Source organism: Sus scrofa, chromosome 12 (assembly GCF_054392235.1).
Source record: "Sus scrofa isolate SSC_HxYL_T2T_F1_AM1 chromosome 12, Sscrofa_HxYL_maternal_Yorkshire_Landrace_v2.0, whole genome shotgun sequence".
In the NCBI taxonomy this organism is placed as follows: Eukaryota; Metazoa; Chordata; class Mammalia; order Artiodactyla; family Suidae; genus Sus; species Sus scrofa.
The window spans coordinates 24859287-24877360 of NC_139394.1; the positions used below are offsets into that span (position 1 = coordinate 24859287).

Sequence of the window (18074 nt, forward strand, 5' to 3'; positions counted from 1 at the left end):
TCCAAAGAAGCCTTTTTTTTTTTTTTTTTTTTTTTTTTTGCTTTTTAAATGAACTTTGAAATCTTGGAATACTTTTAGATTTATTATAAGTATTGCAAAGACATTACAGGGAGTTCCTATATGCCTGTCAACCAGTTTCCCCTAATGTCAAACTTTTTATAACCTACCTGTCAAAAACAAGAAATTAACATTGGTACGTTGTTACTAACTAACCTACAGACTTTATTTGGATTTCACCAGTTTTTCCCCTAATGTCCTTTTTCTGATCCAGGATGCAATCCAGTTACATTTAAAGGTTCCGGTTTTAAAGTCTTACCCAAAATACCTGCCTGGATTTGGCATCTGATTTACTAATTTTAGATGAAAAAGTCACCTCCACGTGATTCCTATGGTTTCTGAACAGAGTTACCCAAGGTGGGCTTTTAACAGCCACCTCTGTGCCAAATACAAGACCATGCCTCCAGAAATCATACAACAACAAAGGTAAACAACTCAGTGCAGCAGGAACAGAGCCTAGGTCGGTACTAAAAATGGTTACAATGGGGGAAACATTTAAAAATGTGTTTTACATCCAAGTGTAATTAGTTCCTGCTGATGGAAATGTTGCTTTAAGTGTTTTTAGTGTCATATCAAGTAGCCCAACTCCCTTGGGCACACGCAGAAAAAAGTCTATGACACTATATAAATAGACACTCCCGTGTAATTAAAATGACAACTACGCAAGAGGCATGGGTGAAAAATTTTATAGAAGAATCAGCAATTACTGTGGTTATTTTGGATTTGCTGAAGTTTAGAACATCATTTTTCTTTAAAACATAATGGCAAGTGATCTCTGGATTCCTCCACCACTCTTACAATCACAGTTCCAACGGCCACCACCAGAGTCCAGTGGGATCCGACATAAATGATCACAAACTATAGTGACAGACATTTCCACTCAGCAGCTCTACAATTAGGGCTTAGAACTCCATCTGCTTAGAGTGGCTTTCTCACAAGCAAGACCCCTTGCCACTAGAGACACACTTTCCCATTGCAACGCACTCAGAATCAATATGTTTCTATCCAGATATATATTCCAACACACAGTATCTCCATTAATCACAACCACTACCTCCACTCCCTTCCCTTTGTATTTCTAAACAAGATCTGGGGGAACTATAGCAAGGGTTCACCTACTATTAGCTGGTAATTTGCTCCTCTATCCTAAGTGTCATAAGAATTGGGCGCTAGATACACTTCTTAGTATATTCAATGGCAGGTTCTCCACCGGGTATCGTGCTAAGGGGCCTGTAAGGAGGATGATTTCTCTATTGTTCTTTCCTTAGAGTCAAACTCAATTTCATTCATGCTTCATAAAGTGATAAGTTGGGAATTTCTGAGGGTTGAGCAGAAAGATAAAGCAGCTTTGTGTCAGGTGTAAGGTAATTATTTGCTAGGGTTTCTGTGCTATTTGTTTTTATTCCCTGTGTTTTCATTAACAGCTAATGAGTTTTCTCCCTTAATTCTGAAACAATAGCTTGGCCACTGGAAGTTGGCTTTTTCTGCCATGGATTCAACCAGCTGTTGCTGCTCCATAAACTTTATGGAGAAGTGAATTAAACTGCTAAAAAACTTTCGTTTCCTAATTCAATTCCAAATAAAACGGGGGAAAAAAATGAACCATGATGATGTCCCCTTGTAACTATTTTGACTCACAGCAAACCCAACTGATTCTGAACTTGCAGATGCTATTTAGGGACAAAAACAGGACAGAATGATGATTTTACCAAAGAAAGGAAAAAAGACAGAAAGCAGTTTAAGCATAAAAAATAACATAATAACAAATACATAAAACATATAACTATGTTAGCTTATTGATATGTACAGGCTCAGTGTTTTTTAAATGTTAGTATAAAATAATCAATTTTTACTTTTCTAATCAACTACAAGCTATATTATAAAGGCTTTATTCACATCTGCAACCAATTATTTATATTGCTCAGTTCAAACATTTTTTAGGCTTTGCTATTACCTACCAAGTATCTTTGGATAATATACGGAAATCAAAATTAATATAAAATTGTCTACATGTTTTTGTTTTTATTGTTGCCATTGGAAGGGAACATACAACTTCTTATTTAATATTTAAGATCCCATGCGACACACAGCTCCTTCTTTCAATTAATAAATCCTAAATCAAATGCTATAAATCAAGGTCCCTGATCCAAATCCAGTTAGTTCTCATGCTTGATAGCATTAACATTGCTAGGTTTTCATGGACCAGTTTACTAGTAATGTAGTTTCCAAAGCTGAACCACGGTAAGATTAGCAAACCTGCAGCTTATGATTCCTTATTATAACCATTCACCGAAGTCCCTGAATAACACCAACTACAGAAATATGTTGAGAACACATGTGCCCACATATGTGAAATGTGACTCACATGTAAATATATTATGGAGTACATTTGTTAACACCAAAGCTAAAGTTCTGTCAACACTTCTGTTATAAATTAGATCCCATTTTACACATACTCATGCCTTAGAAAATGTATGGTGTTTCCCACAGAACATCTTATTGGCTTCACTGATTTCTAAATATCCATTTGGATGTGCGTGGTTAGTTCTTGCGATTAATCCATATGCAGTGAAGGTCTCAAATTCTTCTCTGTTCTATACAGTCTGACTTTCTGCCCATCTTTTTTTTTTTTTGTTCTTCCCACATGTAGCCATAACTCAATGCATAACTATTCTTTTTTCCCCCAAGGCCCTGGCAGTGAGTATAATAGTACTCAATGTCATTAAGTCTACAGAACAAATGATGGGCCAGGTAAAGAAAGTTTCCATTTATCATTCTTTTAAAAAGTTGCTCCAACCAGATCTCGAATGTACAAGAGATAAATTGAGCCTATGACTAAGTTTTTTAGCTTCGGATACCACTTACTAATTGTCCGGTCATGCTAAGAATAACAGACTTCTGAAGAACATTTAGGGATCTCATTTGCAGAGAGAACAGTCTACAGGATAAGAAATGGAACCAAATTGATTAGATGATTTGATTTAAAATGAACTACATCTGTTAGTGGTGGATTGGATAGGAAAATGCCCAGGGGAGCCAATAGAAAAGTTCTTTTCCCCCTGCGCCCCGCTCCTTAAAAAAAAAAAAAAAAAAAAAAAAAAAAAGGTCCTTTGTGATGCAGTTTTTCATTTTGACCAGTAGGGTGGGCTGCAGTGTGTAGCATCATCCTAATTCTCAAAAAAGAAAAAAAAAAAAAAAAAAAAGGTAGCCACCACGTAAACCTTTCTGCTTCTTCCCTCCCTTCCAGAAAATGCCGAGATTTTTAACCCTTCTTAGGTTTCACATAAAGGCATAACTCTTGGACATTAACAATCCAGAGGGCTGACAGCAACAAATATAAACCAGATAATTGTATATGTGACAACACACACTTCATAAAGCAAATTACAGCGTGTCAGCAATCATTCTGGCTTTACACTAACACAGTCCATCTACCACTGTTATTGTTCAACTGCTACTAAAATGGAGCCTGCTGAGTTAGAATATTTCCAATAGTAATGAGATTTTGACAGAATTCAAAACATGTAAACCTAGGTATTTGGTAGTGTGTAGATTCAATATACTGTGAAATGGATGCATGTGTCATATGGCAACCAGGCAATCATAACCTGGAATTACTGGTTCATAGTTCTGTTCTCCAACGTACTTTTAGTGTTTAAGTCTTATTATAAAGCTACTCAACTGAATTTTCAACATGTTTTGACTTAACAGGAGAAAGTCTGCTACAATAATAATAAAAATGTAGTAGATTGGAGTTCCCATTGTGGCACGGTGGAAACCAATCTGACTAGTATTCATGGGAATTTGGGTTCGATCCCTGGCCTCGCTCAGTGGGTTGAGGATCCTGTGTGGCCATGAGCTGTGGTGTAGGTCACAGATGCATCTTGGATCCTACGTTGTTGTGGCTGTGGCATAGGCTGGGAGCTACAGCTCCAATTTGACCCCTAGCCTAGGAACTTCCATATGCTGCAGGTATGGCCCTAAAAAGCAAAAATATATAAATAAACAAAAAAATTTTTAAATGTAATAGCTTACTGAATTCTTCCTGATTACAAGGTCTGGGTCAAGATCCTCTATGTACTATCTCATTTAACGCTCAAAATAATTTTATGATGTATTATTAACCCAAAGCTGAAGATAAATTGAGACGCAGAGATTAAACAATTTACCCGAAGCCATACAACTGACCCACAAGTGGCAGTGCCAAGCTTTGACCCCACTTTGTCTGATTACTAAACTCTTGTTCTTTTTTTTTTTTTTTTTTGTCTTTTTGTCTTTTGTTGTTGTTGTTGTTGCTATTTCTTGAGCCGCTCCCACGGCATATGGAGGTTCCCAGGCTAGGGGTTGAATCGGAGCTGTAGCCACCGGCCTACGCCAGAGCCACAGCAACGCGGGATCCGAGCCGCATCTGCGACCTACACCACAGCTCACGGCAACGCCGGATTGTTAAGCCACTGAGGAAGGGCAGGGACCGAACCCGCAACCTCATGGTTCCTAGTCGGATTCGTTAACCACTGCACCACGACGGGAACTCCTAAACTCTTGTTCTAATCCACTGAGCTGTCCAGTCTCCAAACCTGCATGCTTTACAATTTACGATCATTACTCAAAGGCAAAGCATACTTTATGACAGCCAATGACCTGAATTTATGGCATGTGCTACTAATTAGTATTTTTTTTACTTCAGCAAACTAAATCTGAAATCAAAAGTAGAAATTATTGGAGTTCCCGTCGTGACTCAGTGGTTAACGAATCCGACTAGGAACCATGAGGTTGTGGGTTCAATTCCTGGACTTGCTCAGTGGGTTGAGGATCTGGCGTTGCTGTGAGCTGTGGTGTAGGTTGCAGAGGTGGCTCAGATCCTGCGTTGCTGTGGCTCTGGCGTAGGCCGGCAGCTACAGCTCTGATTAGATTCCTAGCCTGGGAACCTCCATATGCCACGGGAGCAGCCCTAGAAAAGGCAAAAAGGTGGGAAAAAAAAAAGAAATTATTATAAGTAGTAGGAATACTTGTGGCCACACTAGGCATGGAACTAACAGATGAAGCCAAGAGTGGGCAATGATTTGGTCGAGAAGGAGCTGGTCCAATTCACAGGTTCAAATTTACTGTAACAGTATTGGTGCAGCGATTTTTTTTTTTTAAATACCACTTTTTAGCATGAATCTCATGTTTACAAAATTTAACACAACACTTTGGGTGTAATCAGATCAATGCACTGAATTTTTTCCAGCACCTTCTGTTTGATTTTATTGGATCTTGGATATTTTGATGCTGCTTCATAGAAAATGAGCCAATATGTTTTACTCCCAACCATAGCTTTGACTTGGCTTAGTTATAGAATGTATTTCCTTTCTGGCACCAACATGCTTTAAGTTTCACTGTGGGAAAATGCTTCAAAAATATATAATTAGCCATGAATGTGACAGTTTCACTACTATTCATTCATCTTGCTCTCTCTTCCCCTCTTTTCCTTTCCTTTCTCCCAAATAACAAATCGTAGTAACCTTAGCACCCACTTGCTGTCCTGATGCTTTCTATGGTCCATCACACCCCAATCAGTTTACATTACTTCTTCTTGAGAGAAACTGTAAGACCAGTTGGATTCCAACATCATTTGCTAAAGAAGAATGGGACTATAGGATCTAAAGGTTACGGGTAGATAGGAGGAAAGTTTTACCAAATACCAAATAAATAAATAAATAATATAATAAAGAATAGATCATGGGTAAGATAAGCAGGTCTGAAAATGTGAAACAGCTTTTAACACACTGAAGAAAAGGTGAGTTTTCTTTGTGAGCGATAGAGACCTCCAATACCACTAAAGCTGTTATGACAAAGGGTGACACTATTCGGCCTCTCAGTGCCCCGACCCCACCCCAAACAGGAACTCCTGTTCATGTATGAAAATAGCATGGGTGTAACAACAACATCAGCAACCAAAACCTCTCCCCACCAACAATTCTGTTCAAATGTTTGATCTCTTTCGGAACCGAAGTTTCACATGGAAAGGTATCTCTTTATATGCGAAATTTATTTTTTCCTTCTTTATTGGTGTATCACTAACACAAGGAAAGTGCGCAGATCCTAAGGAGAGTAGGCGGTATCACTTTGTAAGCTTAGGAAAATATCTTTCAGAGATGAACTGTGATCAAAAACTTTCTAGGCGGGCAAGTTTGTATTAAGTACATGTCAGCTGACAGAGCCAGATAGGTTCGAAGATTGGCTCTTCCACTCTTTGCTTCACAAGACTTAGTAGTAACTGGAAGCTTTATTTTACACATCATATAAATCCCCTTGTCCATAACTTAACAGTTCCTTTCCTGTGTTAGTGATACTTCAACCACCCTGGTAAACAATAACTATTAAAACAATTTCCAAAGGGAAGTCTGTGTTGAAGAGAAGCACAATGAAAAACTAATGCTTTTATATCTGGACAAAACTGTAATTCAAAAAGATACATGCACCCCTAGGTTCACTGCAGCACTATTCATGATAGCCAAGACATGGAAACAACCTAAATGACCACTGACAGATGAATGGATTAAGAAGATGTGGTATATACATACGATGGAATACTACTCAGCCATAGAAAAGAACAAAGCAATGCCATCTGCAGCAACATGGATGCAACTAGAGATTCTCATACTAAGTGAATTCAGTCAGAAAGAGAAAGATGAACACCATATGATATCGCTTATGTATAGAATCTAATATATGACACAAATGAACCTATCTACAAAACAGAAACAGACTCACAGACATAGAGAACAGACTTGTGGTTGCCAAGGGGGAAGGGGGAGGGAGTGAGATGGACAGGGAGTTTGAAGTTATTAGATGCAAACTATTACATTTAGAATAGATAAGCGATGAGATCCTACCACATAGCGCAGGGAATTATATCTAATCTCTTGGGATAGAACATGATGGAAGATAATATGAGAAAAAGAATGTATGTATGTGTGTGGCTGGGTCACTTTGCTGTACAGCAGAGATTGGCATGCCATTGTAAATCAAGTTTATTTTAAAAATGAAATACATAAATGAACCTTTCCACAGACAAGAAAATCATGGACTTGGAGAATAGACCTGTGGTTGCCAAGCAGGAGGGGGAGGGAGTGGGATGGATGAGGTGCTTGGGGTTAACAGATGCAGACTCTTGCCTTTGGGATGGATTAGCAATGAGATCCTGCTGTGTAGCACTGGGAACTATGTCTGGTCACTTATGATGGAGCATGATAATGTGAGAAAAAAACAATGTATACTTGTATGTGTAACTGGGTCACCATGCTGTACAGTAGAAAACTGACAGAATACTGTAAACCAGCTATAATGGAAAAAATAAAAATCATTATATAAAAAAACAAAGTTTTAAAGCAGAAACGCAAAACATTTTGTATTCAAATTAACTACACATTTTTCTCAGTACTTTGTATCCAGAACATGAAAATTCATCAGAGACAAAATTCCTGAGGTATATTAATTGTTATACCAAAATTCTATGTTCAGGAACTGTACCATTACCTGATTTTCTGTATTGGTCCAGGGATAATTCTATATAAAAGAAATAGTTTATAAGTTTTTTTAGTCAACAGACTAATTGAATAAATTTAAAGCAGTCATTAATTTATCAATTACTTTATTTCTTTTGCCATCTACATAATAACAAGAATCAGAGGTTCTATGATTTTTTTTTTTCTGCCACACCTGCAACATGCAGAAGTTCCCAGGGCCAGGGATCAAATATGAACCACAGCAGTGACAATGATGAGTCCTTAATTTCTAGGCCACCAGGGAACTCAGAGGCTCTATGAACTTTTAATCACCACATATGGAAAAAAGAAAGACTGAGATAGGGTAAAAAAAGGTATATCAGTTACTGTAAGTATTATATAATACAATTTCATTATTTATTTTAAAATTCACTTTTAAGTGGTAAGTGAACACAGCACACCTATATACTACTGGTTCTCTAACTAGACAACAGAGAATGCTGCCATTTAATGCCATCTTTAGGGCCTCGACCATAACTTCATATGTAAAAATAAATAAATAAGGGAAAAAGTGAATGGAGATAAACTACCAAATCATGATCCTATTGAAAAAAGGTACTGTATTAAGTATTTTTGTATGCTTCTTTTTCTTCCCAGTTTTATTGGTATATAATTGACATATAACATCATATTAGTTTTGGGTACAACACAGTGATCTGATACATGTATATATTGAGAAAGTTTTGTGGGTTTTCCATATCCTTTAATGAATTGCAAAAATATTAACAGAAAAGACTCCCCTCCCTCTCCAGACTCTAAGTTTAGTCACCATCTATCACTTCACATAGCTATAATTTTTTTTATTATGAGAACTTTTAAGATCTGCTCTCTTAGCACCTATAGTAAGCTTTAGTACATAAAAGAATTTAAGTATGCTCAGAGCAAAAATTTCAAATGTAACAAGAAGGTATGTAATGAAAGCTCAAATTCCCACCTTTCTCTTGGTTATTTTCTCCAGAGGCAACCATTGTGATGATTCTTGGGTGTTCATAAAAGTTCTATCTAAATATAACAAGTGTCTGTGAGGGCAGTTATATCTCTCTCTCTCCTTTTTTTCTTTTTTTTTTTTTGTCTTTTTGAAATTTTCTTGGGCCACTCCCTCGGCATATGGAGGTTCCCAGGCTAGGGGTCGAATCAAATCGGAGCTGTAGCCGACGGCCTACGCCAGAGCCACAGCAACGTGGGATCCGAGCCGCGTCTGCGACCTACACCACAGCTCACGGCAACTCCGGATCCTTAACCCACTGAGCGAGGCCAGGGATCGAACCCGCAACCTCATGGTTCCTAGTCGGATTTGTTAACCACTGAGCCGCGACGGGAACTCCTCTCTCTCTCTTTTAAACAAATGATAGCATTTGTTCTCTTTTGTATTCTGCTAATCATTTATCTTGGAGGTTGCTTCATATCAAACACAAAAATAGATTTATCTCGTTTTTATATTAACTAAGTTTAGCTCAAATAAAAATTCAAATAGTACCAAAGGTTATAAATAACGAAGACTCTCTCTTTCACTCATACCCATGCTCCCCTCAACAGGCTACCACTATTAATAGATTCACGTATAGCCGTCCCAAAATATCCTATACACAAATAAAAGCAAGCTCATGTGCGGGCATGCATGTGCACATGTGCAGGCACACATGCACACAGAGAAACTGTCCAAATTGCCCTCTTCACTTAATATGCCTTGGAGAGCTCCCCAGGATATACATATAAATTCTTTTAACCTCTAGGTAGCACCACATTAAATGCATGCAACACATTTTATGTAAACTAGTCCCCTACTGCTGAACATTTAGGCTGTTTGGAGTCTTTGCTATTCCAAACAATGCTATAAATGAACATCCTTGCGTATAACATATTGTGTAGGGAATACAGAAGACAGCAGCATCTGATTCAAATGATTTCTTCTTTTGCCTGCATGAAAATCAGTCCTTTTTCTTGTGTTTCAAGATCATGTACTCTGGATAGGACATTTACAAAGGATACAAAAAAAATCTCAGGAAATTTTAAGGTTAAAAAGAAAAAAATGAGTCCTTTTATTTAAAAAAAAAAAAAAACAACCCTCTCTTTGACAGTGGTTGCAAAGCAGTGCATTAATTTAAAAATGCATTATTACATTATTCTAATCTTTTTTTTAAAAAAAACCTCAACCAGTACACGTACAGGAAGTAAAATATTTGAAAAGGTATCAAAGTCAGTAATTAACTTCAAAAACTGTGTGTGTGTGTGTGTGTGTGTGTGTGTGTGTATCCACCTCCTACAGATTAATTTGTGTAAAATGTAGTAAATAAGGAAAGGAGGGGAAAGGCCCAAAGGAAGTCAAGCCACAAAAGTAGCTGTCAAGATTGTTGATGCTAAAAATTTGGGCTATAGCCAAGGGCGGGAATATTTGTCCTGTGTACATTTTCCCGTATTAAATTCCCAAAAGACATGGAAAACATTCTGGAAGATTTCTTTTTTAAAAAGTAGCATAGGTTAGGAAATTCTATGTTCATAACCAACACTTGTGTTTATAAAATATTAGCATTCCAGGAATGGTGATAGAAAGATACTTAACAATAAATTACAAATATTGTAAATTCAGACTTTTTCTTACATTTGCAAACACATCATAAATTTCAGCTATGTTTCTTTGTATAAATCCTACTTACGACTGTGCTAAAACCTTTTGGCATGAATGCAAAGAGTATTTTCATAAATAAAACTTAGTAAATCACTATACACTCCATTAATTCAAAAACACTTCTCTTCAGCTTCAAAGGGAAACCCTTCTCTCCTTGTTTTAGTGCTAAGATGGTGTTTCTTTGCTGCTTTAATGGTTTGCTTCTTGTAGCTGTCATAACTACATGCTCCAAGTATGTGATAGTAAGAGACGAGAAGTTAAGTGACATCCATGCTTCGATTCAACGTCTCAGACATTACAGAGCCATAAGCCCATAAATCTAACCTCTGAAGTGCCTATCAATAAAAAGTCTGCACATACATTCTTTAAATGCAAACCTCACAAATATATACATGGCTCTAGACCAAGGTTCACCTGGAATGGATGAATTTTATGGAAAGATATGTGAAATATACATTATCTAAGTTCCATACATCAATTTCCTTGCCTCGCTCTACTTTGGAACATAAAAATAATTCTTGCTACCACTTTAGTAAGTACCTACCAAGTGGCAGGCACTCCTCATGTGTTCATCATCTCATCATAATTCATCACAACTCATCGTAATTGTGAAGGAGATATTATCAGCAAGATTTTATGGATGAGAAGATTATGGTACTTGCCACAGCTCACAAGGCTTGTTAGTAGAGGAGCTGAGATTTGAATTCAGGTCTGATTTCAAAGCTCGTCCTCGTTCCTTAAACGTGAAACAAAAACTTCCAAGACAAAAAAAAAAAACCCTCACTAATTTATGTATTTTTGTATCCAAGATACATACAGTATTTTATGCATTAATGTACCAGGTTTCATAACGGAAAGAAAAGAATGCTACATTTGTATTAATCTCAACTTAGATTTTTTTCTTTATCTTTGCATCATGGTGAATTTAAAAAATGTACAAAAGTAGGCAAAACACTGTAATAAACCCCCATGTACACAACATCTAGCTTCAACAGGAATTAACTTACAATCCATCTTATTTCACCTATACCCCTACCTCCATTTATTTCTCCCTCTCCCATATTATCTTGAATAATATGTTAGAATCTATTATTTTATCTTTAAATATTACAGCACACACCTCTTTAAGACAAGGACTCTTTTTAGAAAAACATAAACATGGAGTTCCTGTCGTGGCACAGCAGAAACAAATCCCACTAGGAACCATGAGGTTGTGGGTTCAATCCCTGGCCTTGCTCAGTGGGTTAAGGATCCGGAGTTGCCGTGAGCTGTGGTGTAGGTTGCAGACGCGGCTTGGATCCCTCATTACCGTGGCTCTGGCATAGGCCGTCGGCTACAGCTCCGATTTGATTTGATTCGACCCCTAGCCTGGGAACCTCCATATGCCGTGGGTACGACCCTGAAAAGACCAAAGACAAAAAAATAAATAAAATAAAATAAACATAATGCCATTGTCACACCTGAAAAATTAGCAGTAGATTCTTAACATTAAATATCCGGTCAGTGTTCAAATTTCTAATTCTCTCATAGATATCATTTTTTATAGTTTGTTTTACCCAGGATGCAAATAAGATCCACACTTTAATTGATATGCCTTTTAAATCTCCTTTAATCTACAGGTAATGTGGCTTTATAATAACATTTTTAAAATTCACTTTGCACTAGTTTGCAAAGCTAGGTTTTTAGGCATCGATTTTATTTGACAAATTTAAAAATAAGATTTTTAAAATTAATGCAGTGGAAAGTTTCCATATTGAAATATACTAAATAATTTTCTCATAAACCCTCTATACCACCCATGCAGATACTCAAGGAATCTTCGAGCTGGCAAGAAATTTCACTGGCGCATATTTACCATTGTCACAAATGTAATGTGAGTGACCACTGGACAGAAAAAAAATATAATTTTGTCATATGTATTTATAATAGTCCCATGGTCTTTCTTAAATTTTTATATAAATATTGTGTCACTTGTTTTAGGCTCTGGATCCATGGTGGGAAATTTTTCTAATATTCATGAAGATGTTTTATAGCAAAATTTAGACTGTAAACACTTGCCCTGTAATTGAAATTTTGATTCAATTATAACTGTCAGTATGCTAAATGCCAAGTGCTATTGTTATCATATCTAAAAGGTTAAAATTAATATTGTTGTTTAGACATCCAACCAATATCGTGTTTTAGATATCTGATTGCTGAAATGTAACAGTTCCATGGCAAAGATTCCAATGAATTTTTTTGTAACTTTTTTTATTTTTTCTTTTCAGGGCTGCAACCATGGCATATGGAGGTTCCCAGGCTAGGGGCTGAATCAGAGCAGCAGCTCCCGGCCTATGCCACAGACAAAGCAATGTGGGATCTGAGCCACATCCGAGACCTACACCACAGCTCGCGGTCTCCGACTCACTAAGCGAGGCCAGGGACAGAACCTGCGTCCTCATGGATACTAGTCAGATTCCCTTCTGCTGAGACACGATGGCAACTCCTTTTGTAACTTTAAGTGAAAAATTAAGTAGGAAAAAAGTTTTCAAAAGTAAGCAAGACTTGGGAATTCCCTGGTGACTCAGTGGGTTAAGGATTCAGTGTTGTCACTGCTATGGCATAGGTTCAATCCCTGGCCTGGGAACTTTTGCATGGTGCGGGCATGGCCAAAAAACACAAAAAAGTAAGCGGGACTTGAATTATCAAAGGAATCTCAATCATATTCAAAAATAAAAAGTCTTTCCTATATTTTCTAATTATACTTGAGCTCATTAAGAGAGTTCTTTCATTTCTCTTCCTTCTACATTAAAGTAATACATTATTCGGATTATGTTTTGTTTTTTCCTATGTTTTATTCTTTTTTAATGAACATCATTCAGGAAGTTGATAGTGGACCAATAAGAAAATTTAGGCGAAAATGTAAGGGAAAGAATTACCATTACACTACCATAAACAGAAACTATGCTATGTCCGGGTACAGTGCTAGGGGCTTACTTCTCTAGCCCTTGTGACCACCCTGCAATGAGACAGTAAAATACAGCAATGAGAATATTGAGCTCTGGAACTATTAATGAGCATGGGGTTTCTTACTGGGGTGATGAAAACATTCTGAAATTAGATAATGGTGATGGATGCACAACTCAGCGACTATGCTAAAAAGCACTGACTTGTCTGTTTTTACAGGGTGAATTTTATGGCATGTGAATGACATCTCAATAAAGCTGTTATTTTTTTCTAAAAAGAGTATATGCTGTGAAGTCAGGCTGACCAAGTTAGGAGTTCCTGTCACGGCTCAGAGGTAACAAATCTGAATAGCATCCACGAGGACGCAGGTTTGATCCCTGGCCTCCCTCAGTGGGTTAAAGATCTGGCATTGCCATGAGCTGTGGTGCAGGTTGCAGATGCGGCTCAGATCTGGCATGGCTGTGGTTTGTGGTTGTGGCTGTGGTGGACAACTACAGCTCTGATTTGACCCCTAACCTGGGAACTTCCATATGCTGTGGGTACAGCCTTAAAAAGACAAAACAAAACAAACAAAACACAAAAACAGACTGATCAAGTTAGAATCCTTGAGAAGCATGGCTTTGAACATCTTAACCTCTCTGTGTCTCTGTACCCACATCTATCAAATGGGTATATTAATACCTATTTCATAGGGCTGTTCTGAGGGTTAAATAAGATAATGCATTTAAAGGATTTAGCACAGTGTCTGGCACAATCCCAATGTATAGATAAGGAAGCTGAGGTTCACAGAAATTAAGCAACTTAATAAGGTCACAGAACCTTTAGCTAAATGATACAGGTGGGATTTGAACCCAGGTCTATCAGGCCTCAATATTCATGTTCTTTCTACTATGCCATGTTTCTTCTCCAGAACAGGGGGAAAATTCTCCCCAATATTATGCATGGGTCACTCCTCTACCACGTTAAGCCTGGGATTGGATGGAATGAGGGATAAGAAAATCTTTACTTGTGATCCTTCTCTTGGTCTAGGCCGTCCGCTGTCCTAAGCATCCTTCTTCAAAAATTATCTTTTCAGCACATTGTACCAACTCATCACAGATGTTACCAGATGTTTAAATGTATGCTAATAAAGAGGTTTATAAATAAGAGCTCTTTTAAAATTAAGGGCTATTTTCCTTCTGGGCACCAGATTCTGTTTTAGTCCAAATATCCTGAAGAACACAGGTGTATATTTAGGCAACTGCCATCATCTTCCTGCACAAAGGATCCTGCCATAAATAAAAAGGCTCTTATACATTTCTATTATTTCCATAATCTTGAATTGTCCTCTAGCATCTCAGATAGACCTAAGGTGCTCCCACCCACCCTACCAGTTTCTGAAACAAACAATCAGCCAGGATCTGATCGAAGGAACAAAGGAAAAGCTATTCCTTCCTGTCTCACCTCAAAAAAAATGTCTTAGGAAGAGGAGCAAAGCTGGGGCTAAGTCACACGAGGACTTGATCTTTCCTTACATTTACTTCCAAATGAGCAAAGAATTTGTCCAATCATTGTCAAGAAGCAAATACAGTTTTCTCTTCCAAATAAACTCTTTTCAATTGTCCCCTTGGCTGCTCTACCTGTGACCTCTTTCTAAGAGTGAAAGGCTGTGTAGAAGGTACCCTATGTTGGAAGATACAAGAATCTGGTAAGATGTGCTGCTTTGTTTTTTAGCCCCACATAGTCTCTTGTGTTAAGCTCCAAAATTATTTTCTCTTCTCAGCACATTACTATACCACATCTCTGACACTAATTCTTTATTTCTCCTTTAGTAATTAATTCTACCCTCACAGTTCCATTCATTTCTGCCAGTTCACATTCATATTCTGCCCCCTGTGGATTTTGGTTAACAGCTGTTAAACCCTGAACTATACGGCCATTCCCCAAATAGCATATTTCACATTTTGCAAAGCAAACTGCTATATTATTATATGTAATCCTCTATCCTCAATCTACGTTTTCAGCCATAAATGCTTTAGGACAGTGAGATATACAGTAACACCATATCACGTTATTTAAAATATTACAAATGCTACGACTTTAACTTACAAAAACTAAAAAGCTTTACAAATAAAAGATTTTTACTTCTTAAAGTTTGCTTTTAAAGGAAGTCTTATATAGACTTGAAAGTATGAACTGGGAAAATTAAAATTTTAATACAAGTATCATTACCCACAATTTGAATTTTTAAAGATATTACTGCTCACTGGGACTGGATACATTGACAATATTAAGAGAATAAAAAATATTGGAAAAGTTTGCAATTGGTTAAAAATATTACAGAGCAAACTAGTTCACAAAGCTTTTTGTGAGCTTAATCTAAAATGCTCTGTGATTTTCTGAGAAAATAAAAATCCCCCATTTATAATAAGTTGAGATAATTAATATTCAGGAGGTTTCTGACATTCTCAACCAGCGTACTAAAAATTAAGAATGCATACACTTTAAAAACAACCCCTCAAACTGAATTCAGAAAAAAATTCCCATTTTGTATCTTTAAAAAAAATGTGTTCTAGTCCTGTCTTTTTAAAAAAATTTTGCACACAGCTGACTGTTGTACATTTCAGAATCATGCCAGATGCTGGGTTCATCAAGCAAAAGCAGGAAAACAATGGTTTGAAAGCAATTAGACGCGCTGAGGCTGCAGTGAGGCTCATATTAAAATGTGATAACACTGTTCTTGTGGGAATTTCAACACTACTCCATTTCTGACATTTTTCTGCTGCCAGACAGGCAGGCTGTGTAGAAGAGCACTGTGATCGAGAAGGTAACATACTGGAATTTATTTCTGGAGCAAATGAAGGATTAGCTGAGTTGGAGCCCTCCCAAGGCTTTTATTATGGACTCGGCCACCATCTTATTTGAATGCCAGTGGTTCCTGTAGGCATCTAACAAAGCTCAAGGAATAAAAATATATTAAAGCTTTGGTTCTATAAAATAATCTAGCACGAATCCATTCAGAAGGCAGAAGTGTCAGAGCCTCTTATTGCTAAAAAGCAGGGCAGGGGGCCCCAGCGGGGTGAAGGTTAATTAAACACTCCACTAACTTTTCTCATGAATGGCTGGCTCTGGAGAAGCTTATTTAGATGAGATAGAAGTAAATAATACCGTCTATACATTTTTAGAATAAAACCATGAACAGTTAAAGAGGACTCACCTTGAGGCTGAAAATCCCAAAAGTACCTGAAATACAAGGAAAAAGAATAGAGATAAGTAAACCTTGTATTTCTCAGTCTTGGTTGGCATATTGTAGGTACAGCACCCAGTCCAAAAAGCTTCCTAAATAGTCAACAATTAGCCAAAGCTACGACCTACTCAAAGAAAACCCAAAGCATTATCCTTGAGATTTGAAAGATTCTTAAAGGCTTGAAAGGGTATTTAACTCATTGTACCTCCTTAGGTAAGTTGGACTTGAGAGATGGAAAGGTCTAAGAGGTTACCTAGCCATGGTCCAGAGTGTCTCATCAGAAGCTCTGCAGGCTTTGAACAGAACAATTCTTTGTATAACAAGCTGTCCTATGTATTACAGGACAATCAGCATCACTGGTCCTGGGCACCAAAAACTAGTGGCACCTCCAATTATTAATGACAACTAACCCCACCCCCACCCCACTCAACACATCCCCAAATACCTTCGAGGCCTAAATGATTAATTTTACAAGGGAAGCATGAACAACTGACTCAAGGTCATCTAACATGTTAGTGTCTGAGCCAAGACTGGGATTCCTGCTGTCCACTCTAGTACTCTATCTCCTCCTTTATTTTGGGAAATGCTTGGCAAGGCTGACAACCCTCAAAGTTTCAAAACGAATGAAACAGCAGTGGCGGAAAGGATTATTTGTAAGTCACTTATTTGAAATCTAAATTGCTTTTTTACCCCATAGAAGCAATGTTATATGGTGGCTACCCACAAAAGTCTATTGCACTTTGGATTCCATTTCCTCCTGCCTTCACAGGAACCTTATATTATTCTATATTGATTTTCTCTTGTATATATATTCAACCTCTTCCTCTCAACCTGGCCCTTTCCATCAGCATTTATGCTCATATAAAAATAAAGCAAGCCCTCCGCCACCCCCGTCACATCCTCCATCCACTGTCCTTTCCCTTCATGTCACAGTGAAAGTTTCAAAAGTGTTATCTATAGATTTTCTCTTTATTTCCTCACCTCCCACTCACTCCTCCACACACTCCGATCTTGCTTAGAGTCAACACATGTTAATTCTTCCTATGAACACTGTGACCTCCATGCCACTAAATACAAAGAATAATTTTCTATCCTGGTCTTGACTTCTCAGGGGTGTATATGTGTATAGAAGCATTTCTTCCTAGGGAGAGAGCCCACAGTTTTTTATCAAATTCTGAAAAGGACTTACAACCCCAAAAAGATTAGGAAAAAGGGTAACATATTGGTGATAACGGCGCAGATTTCAGTACATACCTGACTGAAATAAGGTGGGGCTGCTTTAGGGAGGAACATCAGCCCGGCGAGGATCGAAGTTATTTCTTTATAAGATAAAAATTCAGAAAATGGAGAGAAAGGAGATCAGCGGGGGGCAGAGAGGCCATAATCCACCTGAATTTGTGGGAATTGGCAGAGGTGAGGAAGAGAATGTGATGAAGAAACCTCACAGTTGGCTTTTCTTGTTCCTTTCCCTTTCCCAGGACAGTTCTGGGCAATCAGGTGAAAGAATGTAAGATGCTTGGGTTAGAGGGTAGGAGCAGTTTAGGACAGCTCTTGACGTCTTCAGCGGCAAAGGCGAGAGGCAATAAGAGGAGGAAGGGGTGAGAGACGTAAAGGTGGAACACTGGGGGGGAAAGGACGTCCGTGTCGACATAAGGGCATATGTAAACTG

The 18074-nt window shown here is 37.7% G+C and overlaps 1 protein-coding gene across 2 annotated transcripts in view; it reads right to left on the reverse strand.

The window, feature by feature from the left end:
• The window catches only part of SKAP1 (src kinase associated phosphoprotein 1), a 327149-nt gene that overhangs the window by 229748 nt on the left and 79327 nt on the right, over nt 1-18074 (reverse strand). For both annotated transcript variants that reach the window (XR_014821186.1, XM_013979973.3), the window contains exon 3: nt 16376-16401. Coding sequence is in view for 1 of the 2 variants with exons in the window: in XM_013979973.3 (XP_013835427.2) it covers nt 16376-16401 (26 nt within the window). In the remaining variant the exon portion in view is untranslated. The remainder of the gene's footprint in view (nt 1-16375; nt 16402-18074) is intronic.